The following is a 17,583-nucleotide window of genomic DNA, read 5'->3' as shown; positions in this document are numbered from 1 at the left end:
CAGGCAAATTAAACCGTGCTCTTTTATTTTTTTTTATTGACTAGAGTAGAAGCCAACAAATCACTACTGCAACATCTTGAAATTAGTTTGTACTGAACCCCCAAATGTCATTATGCTGACAGAAGTATCACCTTTTGACTCACAGCATCTTTTCTAATTGTACTGTCTTGCACTTTAACGTCTAACATGCTAACTGAGTCCTGTAGTGACAGTAATGCTACTCTCGGGTCTTTCTCTGAGCATAATGTGCTCCGACCTGAAGGTGAGCGCGCCGAAACATCCGCACCTGGAGGACTAGCAGCTGTCTTGAATATTCCTGCTTGTGAATAATCTTTCTCGCTTTCAGAATGATGAACACAGAATAGCTCGGAGAAAAACCCATGAACCTTTTTTTTTTTTTAAGTTGAAGCGCAGCATTAATGAATTCCTTAAGATTGTTGATGATGCTTTTACTATTTATGTTAGCAGACCTAAACGCTCCAGCTCTGCACACTGCCAAAGCATCTGCTTTTATTAAGACATTGCTGCTTGATTATGATCATGTAATCAAGTTCATTTGATTATCCGCACCTGGCTGTTGCATGTATTTATTTTACCTTATGGAGGCGGTAAGTGGGTTGCAGTTAATCTAAGAATATGTTTGCATAATTTTAGGATGTATTAAAGAAAATCTGTTTTTCTTTTCATTTCTACCCTCTTAGAATTGACAAAGAGTGTCCTTTATATTGTTGCCAGTCTAATAACCATAAGTAATAATTCAAATTTGTATAGACTGAATTAAGCTTTTTTTGTCTGTCAGTTATGAGTGGCTGAAAAACAGTTCAGCCTGAACCATTAATGCTACAAATTATCTTCAACTTGGGTTTCAGAGGGAACAATCGTGCCCGATTTAGGGAAAACGTTCAACATTATTTATCATTATTAGGGAGAAAATACCTAGTTAAGAACTGATCCTCTTGTGGATAAAATAACAAAATCCCATTGACGACGTTTGCAACTTCCCTAAACTGATAAGATGGGGATAGTGACTACTGCATTTTTAACTATTTTTACCCTGAGCCCCTGGACAGTCTGAGGTGCAACCTGGTGGTCGGATGGACCTAAACATGATGTCTAGAGATGTTCTGTTGGGTTTAGGTCAGGGGAGTATGGGGGCCTGTCAGTGGTATCAATTCCTTCATCCTCCAGGAACTGCCACCATGCTCTCACCAGATGAGGCTGGGCATTATTGTGAACCTAACACCCATGGCACCAACCAAGGGTGCCATGGGTGTCAGGGTGCCGTCGTTTTTCCTGTACAGGTCTGTGCGTCCCTCCATGGAGATGCCTCCCCAGACCAACACTGAGGCACCACCAAGGTGACCATGCTGAACAATGTTACAGGCAGCATAACGTTCACCACAGCTTCTCCAGACCTTTTCACGTCTGTCAGATGAGTTCAGTGTGAACCTGATCTAATCGTTGAAAAGAACAGGCCGCCAGTGCCAAACCTGCAAATTCCAGTAGAAAATTTTCACATCATGTTTTTTCTACAACCAATATCGGTTTTATGATATTTAACGCTTTTTTTTTCTTATGTTGTCGCCTAATAAAAAAGAGTAACTGAAGTTGATTGGCTTTAAATGGCACATTTTACAGTCCCAAGTACTTTATCCTGTTTAGTCCATGTCCAGAGACAGTCAATGCATAACCCTTTCAAAATATAATACTTTAGTTAAAGAATTAGAATGATAATGGTTGTAATCAAAACAGCATATTTTATTGAACTGTTTGTATAATTAGTGCAGTTAGCCATCTTTATCACTGAACATCCTGTGAGGTATTGCAACTGGTAATATGCTAGGAAAATATCAAACATTTTTTCTCAATTGTAAGTCGGCAAACATTGTACAAATTGTGACACTGAAAAGTTATTGATGTGCTCATATTTTGTAGCTCCCTTAGCAAAAAAGAAAAAAAAAATTCACGACAATCCAAATGTTAATTTCCACTGCCATCAATTCTTTTAAATTAATAGTCCACAAACAATGAAACAAGAATTCCCATGCCTAAATACAACAGCGATTAATCATATAACAATAATTACCATTTATGTTTCTATCATTCTTATTAGTAGTGATAATTATATTATTATTCTAACTCTCATACAACAATAGTATTACATTTTTAATAAATCCTAATAACAAACCTATAGCAGTGTCAATGTTAATAAAATGGATGGTAAGGCTCAAACATGGTTCCATCGTTCCACCAGACCATAGATCTGCTGTTGAGGAATAGTCTGGGACGGTCACCAATTTGGTCTGTAATTTCTCTCTGTATTTAAAGTACATGGCGGGTATGGCCGTGCTGCTCAAATGTTTGCTGTCCGGCAGCACATACCTGGGATCCAAAGTTTTAACCATTGTCTTGAAGCCGTCTCTTTCTACGGTATTTATTGGGACCACATCGCTGACGAGGTAGAATGTTATTGCGTTGATCTCGACCCACGGCTTGCTATTTTCCTCATATGCAGTCCCTTTAGCGAACGCGTCTTGAATGGACATCTGCTACTTGCAGATTTAGCTGTGTATGTGGAGAGCGCGGATCTTAGCTTTAAGCATTCAGGGTGCTCTAAAACGTGTTTTCAGCTATGGTGGTAAAGCAAGTTACTGGTGTTTCCCCCGCCGGTTACGACTTTTACTCGACAGCATTTGGAAGAAATTTTCCACGCCAGACTTTTTAAAGCCGAAGAACTTCCAAACCACAGATGTTGCTCCTCTTTTATGGAATTAGTTCCTCTGGGTCAACTCTGAGAACTTTAGCCTTCTGCCATCCTCTTTGAAAACTTTCCTTAGCATGAGCTGTGACGTTTGTGTGAAACAGAGAAATCTGTCCCCTGAGAACATGTCCCGGGAGTTTTTTAGGCTATTCACTGGTATAGCGTCCGTCCGTCCGTCCGTCTTCTTCCGCTTATCCGGGGTCATGTCGCGGGGGTAGCAGCTTCAGTAGGGAGGCCCAGACGTCCCTCTCCCCAGCCACTTGGGCCAGCTCCTCAGGAGGAATCCCAAGGCGTTCCCAGGCCAGCCGGGAGACATAGTCCCTCCAGCGTGTCCTGGGTCTTCCACTGGGCCTCCTCCCGGTGGGACGTGTCCGGAACGCCTCACCAGGGAGGCGTCCAGGAGGCATCCTGACCAGATGCCCGAGCCACCTCAACTGGCTCCTCTCGACGTGGAGGAGCAGCGGCTCTACTCTGAGTCCTCCCCGGATGACTGAGCTCCTCACCCTATCTCTAAGGGAGAGCCCAGACACACTACGGAGAAAACTCATTTCAGCCGCTTGTATCCGGGATCTCGTTCTTTCGGTCACGACCCAAAGCTCGTGACCATAGATGAGGGTAGGAACGTAGATCGACCGGTAAATCGAGAGCTTCGCCTTTTGGCTCAGCTCTCTCTTCACCACAACTGATCGGTACAGCGCCCGCTTCACAGCAGACGCTGCACCAATCCGCCTGTCGATCTCCCGCTCCATCTTCCCCTCATTCGTGAACAAGACCCCAAGATACTTGAACTGCTCCACTAGGGGCAGGACATTCTCCCCAACCCGGAGAAGGCACTCTACCCTTTTCCGGTTCAAGACCATGGTCTCGGATTTGGAGGCACTGACTTTCATCCCGGCCGCTTCGCACTCGGCTGCGAACCGCTCCAGTGAGAGCTGTAGATCACGCCCTGATGAAGCCAATAGGACCACGTCATCCGCGAATAGCAGAGACGCAATCCTAAGGCCACCAAAACGGATCCCCTCAACACCTTGGCTGCGCCTAGAAATTCTGTCCATAAAAGTTATGAACAGAATCGGTGACAAAGGGCAACCTTGGCGGAGTCCAACTCTCACCGGAAACGAGTCCGACTTACTGCCGGCAATGCGGACCAGACTCTGACACCGGTCGTACAGAGACCTGACAGCCCTTATCAAAGGGTCCGGTACTCCATACTCCCGGAGTACCCCCCACAGGATCCCCCGGGGGACACGGTCGAATGCCTTCTCCAGATCCACAAAACACATGTAGACTGGTTGGGCAAACTCCCATGCCCCCTCAAGAATCCTGCTGAGGGTATAGAGCTGGTCCAGTGTTCCACGGCCAGGACGAAAACCACACTGCTCTTCCTGAATCCGAGATTCGACTATCCGACGGACCCTCCTTTCCAGAACCCCTGAATAGACCTTACCAGGGAGGCTTAAGAGTGTGTGTTCCAACTACAGGGGAATCACTGGTATAGCGGTATATGAAAAATTCCTATCATAAAGAAAATAAAGACCGGTTTTCGGTAACAGATATGCCGCACAGGCCTAAATTACAGTGTTCTCGTATGAATGCCAGTCGAGTTCCTTGCTGGCAGGGAGTGAGCACAGGACCTAACAGAGGACGTTGAGTCCTCAGACCCCTTCATGAAGTCTGTTTTTAATGGTTTGGTCAAAGACATTCACACCACTGGCCCTCTGGAGGTCACTCTGTAGGTCTCTGGCTGGACTCATCCTGTTCCTCCTCGCACTAAGAGCAGATATCGGTCCTGCTGATGGGTTAAGGACCTCTGACGGCCGTGTCCAGCTCTCCTAGAGCAGCAGCCTGTCTCCTGGAGTCTCCTCCATGCTCTTGAGGCTGTGCTGGGACACACAGCAAACCTTCAGGCAGTGACACATATTGATGTTCCATCCTGGTGGAGTTGGACTGCCTGTGCAACCTCTGCAGGGTCCAGGTATCGCCTCATGCTACTAGTAGTGACGCTGACCCTGGCCAAATGCTAAACTACTGAAAAGCTGTCAAAAAACAAGGAGAGAGAAAATGTCTGTGGTTCCCGCCTGTAAAACCATTCCTGTTTCTGGGGTTGTCTCATTGTTGCCCCTTTGATTAACAACCCCCTCTATTACCGACCTGATCAGATCAATAATCCAGGAATTTAACAGACTTGATATAAACTTTGATTAAAAGAGCAGCGTACTTGATATATGACTTAAAACTGTTATGTCAGTACTGTTCAGCTATTTAGCTGGAGGTTTCTTCTCGATTCGTTTTTTTTCCAAGTCTGGATAAGAATGAAAACAGAACAGAGTATAGAAAAATAGTTGTATTTCCAGGCTCCATCCATCCAGTGTGTTGTCAACACTTTATTTTTAAGATTTGAGTCCTATGTAAATATCAATTACAAACTTATTGTAATCCTTTTATTAATTAAAAAAGGATTCGAAGTCTGGGGATTCTGGCCTGGAAAATATAACATTTTGACATGAAGAATGTGTTTAAACCTTTATTACTTTTACTCTCACTGTATGCATTAACAGAGTTATAGCCAAATAAACGTTTTAGTGTTGTTGTTTTTTTTTTAATCATTTTAACAAAACCCACAGAACATTGTGATTAGTCTACATTGGTAATCTGTAGAAAAATACAACACATTATCCTGCAACATATCAGAGCAAATCTCACATTGCCATTGTTGTCATCCTTCTTATTTTTGCACTGGTTTTGAAAATACTAATTTGGTCTTTTTTTCTGTTGCTTAACCCCCTAGATATGCTGTACCTTGTACCAGATGTTGTATTGCTTCCTACATCTGTTTTCATTCACTCCTTGGCATCAAAGTTCTTGACACATCTCTTTTAAGTATAATGCCTTTTTCCCCCTTCCATTCTCCTTCTGGTCCTGATTCTGACCGGGATCAATTCCCAGATAACCACCTTGCTTTTTCCTCTTTTCTTCCTCAGTCTCTCACTCACTCTCCTCCTCCCTCCTCTCTGCAATGTTTGCACACAGCTCTTCGAGTGTCAGACATTGATGTATTCCTAGCTCCTGTAAATATTGTTAAATCAGTAGTTTTAAAGATGTTATTTTATTCCTAATGAATACTTTGCAGTAGCCAGTTTCATGATCCATAGAATTTAATGCACTCATAAAGTGATTCCACATTACCTGCAGAGCAGACACCAAATGTTTGCTTGATGATTTTAACTGCGAGTTTATTTGTGCCGGACTCGGATCACGGGAAGGTGAGAGAATCAGAGAAAAATGCAGCGTTTTTTTTTTGTTGTTTGCAGGACACCTGCTACAGTGGTTAAAGTGCACCAAACCTCACTTCATCAATCAGCATGCACCTGTTTTTCCTCCCATACATGGACACACATAACCCAGCGAGCGGTGGCAGAGAGGCGACATCTAAACCGTGTAGGGTCAGTCATTAATAAAGTGCACCAGATGGTTTGTCTGGAACACAACTGTGTTGAATAACCACAGGAGGGACGGATGGAGAAGTCGACGGACTAGGCGGAGAGGCCCGGGAAAGACAGAACTTATAAAAACAGGGGGGCTAAAAATAAACGCTACAGTGAAGATTGATGGAGAGAATAAAGAGAGACAGAAAGTAACAAATAGAGGGGTTTGTCCTTAGCGGGGCATTTAGGAGTGACTTGTGGCCTTCAGCACACATGTGGTCATATAAGTTGTTAGGTTATCACATTTGGTTTGGGAAAGAATACCTTTTCACTCTGTTTGTTTAAAACTGTTATTTAGCTACTGTTTGATTTTATGATGTTTTCTAAGCTGCAGATGAATCAGATTTATTTGACCTTGTCTGATTCAGGGAATTTCACAGTTTAAAAAAAAAAAAAACTAAACCATTTGAAGCTAAATTAGTCATTTATATTTTTGGAGTCAAACTGATATTTTCTCCTTACAATAAGTTACCGTATTTTTTGGACTATAAGGCACGCTTAAAATCCTTAAATCTTCTCAAAAATTGATGGTGCGGATTATAATCTGGTGTGTCTGATATATGATTAAAGTTGTGCTTACTGACTGATTTTATGTGGTACGACATTGGTTAGCAACTAAGCTGCTCCGCTCAATGGATATTCAGAGCATTATGGTACATTGTGTCACTACCTGATCACAACTATTCTGTCCTCCTGACAGATAGCTATCTCTCTCAATAGAGAGCTGTGTAGGCGGAGGGGCGGAGTGATATTACACACTTGGAAAGAATATTTAGTGTGCCTTATGGTCCAAAAATCCAGTATTTAGGTTTTGGTGAAAACAAGGTCAGTACTTAAATTCCACACAAACGTGAGAGAATACAGGTGCATCCAATTAAATTACATTATCATCACAGTTTATTTGATAATAAACTGAATTATTCATTTTGATGATTAACTCAGTTTAAGCGCAGCCAGTTGTTATTTTTATTGAGCAATTACACGTTTGAATAACTCTGAAAACTTAATCTATTCTTAGGTAAAAAACATTTAAGAGTGACAAAAAAGCAACAAAAGAAGAAATTTGTAAGGGGACAGGTACTTTTTCTTTTAACATTTATTTTATTTTAATTGTTTTTGTTTTTCATTTTAACAATGTTATTCACCTATTACAAAACACAAATTTAAGAAGAGAATATACAGGAACTTAACCAATCAGGTAGCTAAGGAATAAACCCATCTCCACCTGCTATTAAGCTCAGGTGTAGTTTTTCTGCATCTAACCTTTTACCTGCTATAATAAATGATGTATGAGAAAACATTGGATGCACGGGAGAGTAGACGCAGATGGAGAAAATAGGAGACCACAGGGATGGAAGAAGAAAAGGGGCCATGTTGAGAATAAAGGGATGTGAGTGCTATTAGCTTGGATCTCCATAATCATCCCACAGGGACCAGAACTTAGCCTTGATAAATGGACTTAGTGAATGGATGCTGCGTGTGTATGTGTGTGTTTGGATGTCTCTTGGTGAAGACGGGTAGAGAAGTAGCAGCTGCAGGAGGGAACCAAAAAAAAAAAAAAAAAGAAAAGAAAATGTGATAGTTGATTAGCTGTTCTTGTGGGACAGTGTTTTTAATTTCCCCAGGTTGTAAGTGGTTAAGAACTCCATTACCCATGAGGCACCAAGGCAGCAGCTGTCAAAGTTAAAACAGCTGGCCAGCTGCTGGTAGCTTTGTCTTCTGGCCTTGCTGTCAATTACCTATGCCTGGACTCGAAAATGGACATCTTTGCATGCTTGCTTGGTTGATGGGTCAAAACCCTCTGACACGTATCAGGTGACAAGAGCACTGTGGGTTAAATGCAGAGGAACAAGCATAAAGGCTAATGCTAGCTGTCAGGGGCTAAACAAAAGTGCTAAAAACATTCAAAAAGTACAATATACTGTAAAAAGTCAACTTAGAAAATAAATATTAAACTGAAAACACACACTGCTGTGAAATCATCTACATCTGTAATGTCATCCCTGACGTAGCTTTAAAAAAAACTGCAGATCTTGAGATGATATACTAAAATGTAATAAAGTAAGCAATGTCCAAAGAAAAACTGTGAGAGGTCCTGAGATGCTTAAATAGGTATTTCTCAATATCACTTTAGAAGATTACAAGACAATCTGGCTGCTTAGTAGATAAAGGAAGAATGACACAAGATTATTGCACAGTTCTATAGGTGCACGTCTGTGTGCTTGTCCAAAAGCAAGAAAGTCACCTGTACATCATTCAGCTTTCCAAGCTTTTACCACCAAATCCAATCAATTATGAAAAAGATTTCTTTCTCCAAGCTTTCTTTCCTTGTCTCTTCTCCCTATTTCTAAGCCTTTTCTACTCAGATGGAAATTCGATTGTTTTTCAGTTCTGCTATAGTCAACAACCAACTCTACAATGATATCCTTCCTAAGAATGCCAATCTTTTTCTTAAAGCTAAACAAAAACAAAGCATATTGCAGTGCCTCAAAGATCGACCCAGTTCTAAGGCAAGACTCAACAACAAAATATGCCTTACAGGCACAGACAGAAAACAGAATAAAATAGACAGCATTTATCTTTTTAGAACTAAGTGGCAAATGGGTTGTAAGCAGTGTAGTAATTTAAAGGCTGAATAATATTGCTTTAACGGAACACAAAACCTCCCTGAAATCATAACATTCACAGCAACAAAGAAAACCTCCTGTATTTATTTTATATGTTGCACTGGGTGTTGTTTATAGCTCTTGGTCTTAAGTTGCAGAGGCTACCAGTGTCTGAAGATAATGATCTCCATGCCTAATTACTGTTCATTAGTTACGTTTCATTTTCGCATACCATAGTGTTGTCATAGTAATCGCTCTTCGGCGTGGTGCCGGCATCTCCGTGTTACAGTTAACTGTTTTATTCTGGCTGTTTGAACCCCTGCATTACAGAGACAATCCCGGCTCATGATGCAGTCTAGATAAGAAGGGGAAATAAATGCAATGCTCTCCTCATTTGCACTTATACGCTTAGTTTTTGATACCGGACTGTTTACTCGCATGTTTTTTTTTTTTACTAATGACATATTTCCCATTGCTTTTTAAGTGTTTCTTTTAAAATTACATTTGGCTCAGCCGCCTGGCTCTAGCTGGAGGGGATTTAAAGAGTTATTCGCAGACTCTCGTATAGTTGGGGGTCACAGATTTGCACCTTTTTATCTCAGATAGACGTAAAAGTTCTGGGAAGATTAGATTTTACACTGACATAATTTATTATTTTCAACTAATTGTGAATTTCTTAGCAACAATTAATATCTGGCTTGGTTATTGCTGATATTATGGCAGCTTTATTATAACAGCTCCTAGTCTTTAATCAGAGATTTCATTAGATATCTGAGGTGTGTTGTAACAAAAGATAATTATATAGGCCCGTACTCAGTTTCTGTTCACGTGAAGCTGTGTGTAATGTATTTCGTGTGCGCGTGTGCGTTATACAGCTGAAAACGTTCTGATGGTAATCATCAGGTGTTGACAAAACCTTAGACTGTAATCACATTTCTCTTACAGTCCAAAAGACGCAGTTGTGTATCTCGGCAAACAGAGTTACAATAAAAGTGATGAAAGCGTGGCAGGAGGAGAGAAAATGGTGTTGAAGAGTAATGATTGTTCTTATCCAAGGTGCTCCCGGCAAAAAGAAAGAAAGAGAGAGATCGAGAGGAATTGTGTAGGGACAGACTTGTGAAGAGAAGGATGTGTAAGATAGTGGAGACCGAATGATTAGCGAGTTTTTGCCCTCTGGAAAAAAACAAAAAGCAGCAATGGGGCTCAGAGGAACATGAAGAAAGTAAAAAGGATTTGGAGATTGGGAAGGGCCTTCTGGCTGAAGAAGAAAGGGGGAATCATATAAAAACAGGAACGAGAGGATGTTAGAAAGACAAGGCCAATGATTACAGGGTTGGGCGGATCAGAGGAGCCTTGTATGAGTTAGGGATGAGTCGAAGTATACTGCAGGGAAGCAAAAGGAGTGAATAGATACCCAGATGGGAGGAAGAGAGATTAGAGCAACAGGCAACGAGAGATTCGTTGAAGGGGGGTTCTCAGTAGAGGGAGAGAAGTATATAATAACATTATCTTTATTAGTTAACATTTTCTTGTTGGCGTTCTTCATATTTTATGATGTAAGAACAACATCTAAGCCTCGCGTCTCTGCCCATATTTGTCCACATCACTTTTTCTCCCCTCTCTTCATCTAGACAGCAAGAATCCGACTGTCTTTACCTATCCTCCGACTGCACGTCTGTCAAGCTATGATGATGGCTGTATACAGCACGACGGCATATTGACCTAGATTGTCTTTTCTTTTCTATATATCTAGCCCTCTCTAGCCGGATGTGGTCTCATCGTCAGTCCTTGGTGCTCCCTGTGACTGAACGAGCGTTGTGTAACTGGCTGCTGCAGCAACCACCAGACACATCAAAGAGTCGTGTCTGACTCTTGTACATCATAATACACCTTATCCTGATGCCAGCGATGAGGGAAACTGTGATGAGAGATATTTTCTTTCACAGCTGTGAAACCACTGCCGTGTTTTCCTGTAGATTTATTGAATCGTTGGAAGCACAGCTGTGAGCCGCGGCAGTTCCTCTGAAGCGGTCTAATAATTTAAAGCTCGGTTGTGTGGGCTTATGAATAACATACGTCTTCTTATTTTTTTTCCTTACGAGAACGACAAGAGAAGATGAAGGTAATCCCAAAAGACCAAATGTTCGATGAGTATAATTTAAATTAGCGAAGCATCTTCATTTAAGATCCGGATCAAATAAAGGAAGATTAGAAAAATAGAACAAACACATTTCACCTCTTGAGGTTATTTATTTTTTCTCTGCATTCACGATGATGTTAAAAACAGAAAAACAATTAGTTAATACATAATTTTTTGCTCTCTTTGCTTATAGTACAGTTACTCCAGTCCAGGATTTCTGCTTTCCATCCTGATACAATCATCTGAATTTCAGTATCTATTAAGCCCAATATTTATCAAACTGGGACGGTTTTATTCAAACATTTAATGTTGTTTTTGTCCTGCTGTTGTGAGCTTATATGAACAAACCAAACAGTCACTGTGATTTGTACCCCTATATCCAGCTGCATTTCCATTTACACAATTGATAATTGCACAATGAGCCTATGAACAACCCTTTCATGTTCTTTTTAGCTGCAGAACAGCTGAATGTGCTGAGAGACAGAGGGGTGGGTGGCTGGGAGCACGGCAAACTTCAGAACAAATTGGTCGATTAAAAAAAAGCTTCTGCTGTTTACTCTGGGGCTTTATTATTAAGTTGCTTTGAAAAGGAGCTTCATTCAGCGACAAAAGTGTCATTTCAGAAGGATTTAAATGATTATTCACAAGCAAAAGTGATGTTTCATTTTGTCTGTGCAAGAGATCAAGAGCATCAACACCGAACAACGGGTTGGTGCTTTACTGAACCGACGCTTCTGAACCGCTTTTAACTTTTGTTAGTAGCCAGTTGAGGTTGCGTTTTTGTTTTTTATGCATTGAGGTGTGGAGATGGACGATTCTAAATTAAATATGGCAAACACAATTCCCTTAATGTTTTAATTAAAATCATAATTTCTAAGGAATGCCAAAGGTGAAACTGATAAGCACGCTTTTTTTGCAGCAGCCAAACAGTTCATGGCGAACATAAAACTGTTATGTGTTCACTGAAAATAAGTGTTACATGGATTTGTTCTTTGGATTTTTACTTGGTGTCCCTGATAGAGAACATAGCCCCACTCCTTCCCCCCCAAAAAAAATAAACCTGCTGTTTAAATGTTTGACTGAGTGTAGCGGTGTTAACAATAAGCTCAAGTTAGCAGTGTTTATATAAGTGTGCTGACCCGGGTCCATGAGCAGGTCCCACCAGTTCACACGGGTCTTCCTTGTTTCTGATGAGTCCGCAGTCTTTCCGTTAGGTGGCTAATTGTCTGTAGCAGCAACCAGCCACAGCGCTCCCAGCAGCTTCCGGGTTAAAGGAGACCTCAGGCTCTCCATTCCTCACTCAGGAAGAAGATTTAAATTATTAGCCAGTTTGACCGTCCAGCTCGATCAAACAAACAATATGAATGTGATTTAATGTCAGTATAAATCAACAGCAAATATTTTAAAATGCAGTCCTGCAAAAAGAGAACTAAAAATGTTTTTGTTTTGTTTGTTTTTCCTGCAGAAGAAGCAAAGGACTAAAAAGCTCTCGGAACTCTTCCATTCGTACAACCCCTACGACCACAAGGTAAGATGTGGGAAATGTTTGCGTTCGTGCAACATCCCTTTATCTTTGACTTATCTTAGCATAGTCATCTTGCAATCTCAAGCTTTTGGGTTCATTCCAGCTTCCTCCTATCACACGTCGATGTGCCCCTGGGCAAGGCACTTAAACCCAAAGTTGCCTACCTGTCTGTGTGTCAGTGTGTGAATGCTTGTGCATTTGGGATTGATGTGGTTTAAAGGGCTTTGAGAGATCAGTATCACTAGGAAACGTCTAAATAAATTCAGTTTATTTTCAAAATTTTGGATGTTCTATTTTCAGCAAATTACTTTCTGATCACTGTTTTGTTCTTTTGATGAGCACTGCCTTTAGTGTTTAGCACCACTTCCCCTAGACCAGAGGCCATTAATCAGAGCCAGACAGTGCTGTGATAGGTCGCTGTCACCAGCATTGCATTACATTTATAGCTACGGCGAGTTTGTCTCCTGAAGATGGACATCTGTTGGCAACAGTGTAGTGGATGAGGACAGCAGTGTTTTCTGCCTGATTGCATTGTGAAAGACTGAAGTCAGAGATTCTTCTAAATCAACATGTTTGGAGTTTCTGTGTTAACAGATTAGCTGCCATCACACATAACCTTCCATATTTTTCACACATGGTTATGTTGACGTTTGCAACTAAGATTAGTCTACAAAAAACATTTCTAAACTGTTCCTACAGATAAAGGATCTAAAAGTTACAACATCCTATTGGTTGTCACTGAAGCAACATCTAATAAAGATGTTTTTTAAAAATCTTTTTCTGTTTAAAGTGTTAAAACAACCTTCAATCACATACTTTAGTCCTGTATGTGATCTGTACTATAAACACTACATTTTATGAACTGATCCTGCAGTAGGAAAAAGAAAAGCTATCATACAGGAAGCATAAATGTTCTAAACAGATGTAGGATCGAGTCCAACCTCGGCGGTGAGACTCGGTGTTCTGTTGCAAAGCTTAAGTATAGCCATTTTTCTTTCTTTTATGCAGTTTTCTTTCTGAATTTGAACCCTGAGGGGCATTATTTGTTCCACACTAATTAAAAGAATTCAAGAAAGATCACGTTTCCACTTTTGCAAGCATTCATTCTTGCCTCCCACACAAAGAAAGAATAGAAGACGCACACAAACAAACACTTTTCACCAGACAGCATAGAACACACATTCGCATACAAGAGTCCGTAATAACGGCACACAAAATGTGAGTTTAACCTTGTTAGTGGAAAATGTCTATAATTCATTAACACATTTGTGTCTAAATCAGGTACTTGGTATTTGGGAGCTTGCTCACTAATCAGATATATTGAGAAATGGACAGTGTTGCAGGGTGCCTTATTGAACCTGCTGTGCCGAGCTGCTCCCACTCACAAACATCACTCAAATCTTCATTTTTCTTTCCTCTTCACTAGCGTGCTTTCTGAACATGTTGACTATACCTCTGCAAACATTAGCGATCGCTACATAAAACATGGATGTCATAAGTTGTGAATCACTAAAGAGTCTCAAAGTTGAAGTGCTGTATTCTATTGCTAGTCTGTTTTACAGCCAAGAAATATCTCCCACAGATTATCCAAGTGTTTGTTTTGTATTTTGGCTTATTTGTGAAAATCTAGCAGATGCATGGGCTTGTCGTTCCATTTGTAAATAGTTAAAGGTACTATCTTGTAAGGCTGTCAAAGTAATTACTGTTTTGATATATTTGATCCTTAAAAATCAATTCTTTAATGATACTCGCCTCCAAATTGATACAAATCAAGGCATTTTCATCACCATCATCATGAGCAGGAAAAATCTAATAATGCTAAAAAGTCCTGACGCTGGCTATAATGTAGAGAGGTGGCAACAAAGCAGTAACACTGTAGCCCTCGTGAAGCACCTTAAGAAGCAATACGGAGTTTGGAGAGGAATTTAAAGGGATCAGTATAGCTCCTGGATCTGAAACATGAAGGTGATAAACTGACTGAATGACATAAGCTAACATTATCAGTTTAAATATGAGGGACTAAACATCGCAATGTGTTTCTCCACCAACTCCACACCGTGCAATGGATCTCTCATACTAACAGTATGAGTTGACGGCTATATTGGGTATGAAAGGGTAAAGCGATCAAATGACCAGCGTTCTCACTTTTATCACTTCTGAGTTAGTAAAAGAGTTGGGAGCCAACAGGGCAAAAATTAAATGAACAAATATTTTAAAAATGGTTGACCCAGAGTGAAGCCTAGTATTAGAGCAGTAAATAGTCCAGAAAAGTGGCAACTTGCCCTGCTGACACCAGTTGATCAAAACAGTTTGTGTTCGAAATAACTTGAAATGCAAAAAAAAAAGAAAAAAGAAAAAAAACATTGGCATGTACTGATACTTGGGGAGCAGAGTAGTTTCCATTTAGTTGCACAAGTGAATCCTTGGTATCTTTTCTAAGGCTATACGTCAAAGCATGTTTTATGTTTTGTTTGTTTCCTAAATGGCTGCTACGTTTTCTACTACCTATTGGTTTTCCCTCGATTATGACCACAACACCACTGTTGTACAGTGATTAGCTGTAATTTAATCTTCATTTGAAAGAATCCTATGTTCTCAAAAAAGGAAAACTAGTATTCTTTTCTTAATATTAGTGTCAAATTTAAATAGTTTCATTGTTACTTTGATACATTCACAGTCAAATCTAATAAATGAATTTATCGAAGTAACAAAGATTTAGAAGATTCAAACTCACACTTTCACATGTATGTTAAATGATCAGTATATGTGAAATGTCAACCACTCCATCCATAAACTTCCTTTTGCCCTTTATATTTGTATATAAAACATATCGGAGGGGAAAATCCGGCTCATCACTTTGTATCTTAAGTCTGCCATACATTCATATTTTTAACTTGTCATTCATTTAAATTCTTTGAAGATGCTAATCCTCCAGCAATATTCTTTTCCCATACATAGTGATAGTATGCAAATAAATCTCTTTATATTACAAATTGAGTTAGCCGTAAGCTACAATTTAATGATAACAAATCCTATGTCAAGCATGCTTCCTCGCACAGCTACCACAGCTCCGTCTATCCTTGCTCGTGTCCACACGCTGCGGAAACGCTGAGCAGATCAGCTTGTATTAAACCCACAAAGCCCCTTAGATAGAAATAAATGAAGTCTGATATGATCCTTCATGTTACGTTAGGTTCCTGTGGGTGTCTGCCTAAGGTTGTGGCTTTTATAAGAATGTTTTGTGTTTATGAACACCTTCTTGTGCGTGTTATCTGTTTGTGTGTGTGTGATGCAGAGACAGTGAGCGAAGACGGGAGGTTTTGACGTTTTAAGCCTGTTTTATAAATAGCATCTAGATACAAGGCCTTAGAGTTGTGGAGATCAAGGTGTATGGTGATGCTAAAAAAGTACAAATGAAGCACAAAGAATTGTTTTTTTTGTTGTTGCTTTGTTTTACTTTGTCTCTGCATTTTGAACTGTGGACTAATGTGTGTGTTAGGTTTTCTCCTGTGTGTTTATATGAATTGCACTTGGCTCTTCTCTATTGGATGCGTGTTCAAGGGATTGCGGTGTGTGATGATGTGTGTGTGTGTGTGTGTGTGTGTGTGTGTGTGTGTGTGTGTGTGTGTGTGTGTTGGTGATGATTAATGGGAGGTATCCTTTAGCCAGATGGTGCTGAACAAGGCCCATCCATCAGCATTGAAAAGACCAGTGGGCAGAAAGCTGGCAGAGCACTTTGTCTAGGGCCAATGCCCCCACTGGACACACACAAACACACACATGCAGACAAACTATACAAACAAGAGCGTAGGCTTTGACTGTGTAGCCCTCTAGGCTGTCGTGGAAGCAAGTGTTGTGTTTTCAAATGAATGGTTTTACTTGTTCTGTGGCTGAGCCTGCCCTACATAAGTTGTTTGGCTCTAGTTATAAAAAAATACTATGATGGCACCAAGTCTAGTCAGATTTTAACTAAGTGTACAGTGTGGATGTTAAGTGAGTTTTTCTTTTATTCTCCCTTTTTTTGTGTGTTTGTGTTTAAATTAAGTACTGTATAAAATATAAATTACTATGTAGAAAAACTAGATATCCACCAAAACATTGGTTGTTACCTGCCTTTTTTAAGCAGGGTTTTTGAGAAGTTGTTACAGTAGGAAGAAGACCCAAAGAAGTCTGTGTGCAAACACAATTTTTTGGTGTTTAAAAATTAAGTACATGAAGCACACAGGTGTCACAATACTTAACAGACAGAGAGTTATTTATTAAACATTAAATAACTTTAAACGGTGTATAATTGCACAACAATTTAAAAAGCCATTTTTTTCCTTTTCCAATTCCCTTCCTTTCTGTTCAGACACAAAAATGTTGTGTTTTTTGCACTCTCGTCAGCATTTTCAACCTTTTCAGTTTTCCCATTTTAATGGACAAAAGTTGGTATTTTGCTCGAAAGATGATTAAAGGATGCTTTCTTGTGTGAGCTTCTGTATTGTTAGAAAAAAGGCAAATATACCCTCCTCCACACACACAGACTTCAGACGTCATCTCGTGTAGAGTAGTGCCCCCTCAAGGCTTTGCCCCTCCAGGTTGAGTTTGCGAGGCACCCATCAGGCCTAAGTTATTCTCTGCAATGTTTGTGACTGTCCTCACATTCAACTGTCTATGGGAGAGCTAACAGGGAAACCTCTCCTCTCTCACTGTGCAAGTCTCCCGAGAGCACACTGACAGAAAGGAACGCACATACATTCTCCACGCTGTGTTCATGGGCCTGAATGACAGAGGTGACAGTTTTCCCTGTGGCAAGCGAGGAGGGACAAGCTGTCAACATGGCCCGCTGCACCTGCCCAGCCGCACAGGACACACGCACAGAGCAGGGAAGACAGAAAAAGGGAAGATTGGGAAAAGAAAATGGAGGCAGCGGAAAAGAGAGACTGATAATGAAAGATTAACAAGGTATAGAAGTCATTTATAGAAAATAAAACACTTAATTAAACTTGGTAAACTTCCCTCTTCGGTTAGTCTAAATGGCTAGTTTACCTCGGCGTAGCTGACATAATTATCATCTAAAGAGA

The 17,583-nt window shown here is 40.4% G+C and overlaps 1 protein-coding gene across 1 annotated transcript in view; it reads left to right on the top strand.

Moving 5' to 3' along the window:
- Positions 1-17,583, top strand: part of cdkal1 (CDK5 regulatory subunit associated protein 1-like 1) — a 277,368-nt gene that overhangs the window by 187,824 nt on the left and 71,961 nt on the right. Inside the window, exon 12 of the mRNA XM_036130742.1 lies at positions 12,458-12,520. Within this exon, the coding sequence (XP_035986635.1) occupies positions 12,458-12,520 (63 nt within the window). The remainder of the gene's footprint in view (positions 1-12,457; positions 12,521-17,583) is intronic.

Source organism: Fundulus heteroclitus, chromosome 3 (assembly GCF_011125445.2).
Source record: "Fundulus heteroclitus isolate FHET01 chromosome 3, MU-UCD_Fhet_4.1, whole genome shotgun sequence".
NCBI lineage: Eukaryota > Metazoa > Chordata > Actinopteri > Cyprinodontiformes > Fundulidae > Fundulus > Fundulus heteroclitus.
Note: the sequence above shows the minus strand (reverse complement) of the source record. Positions and strands in the feature narration are given on the sequence as shown.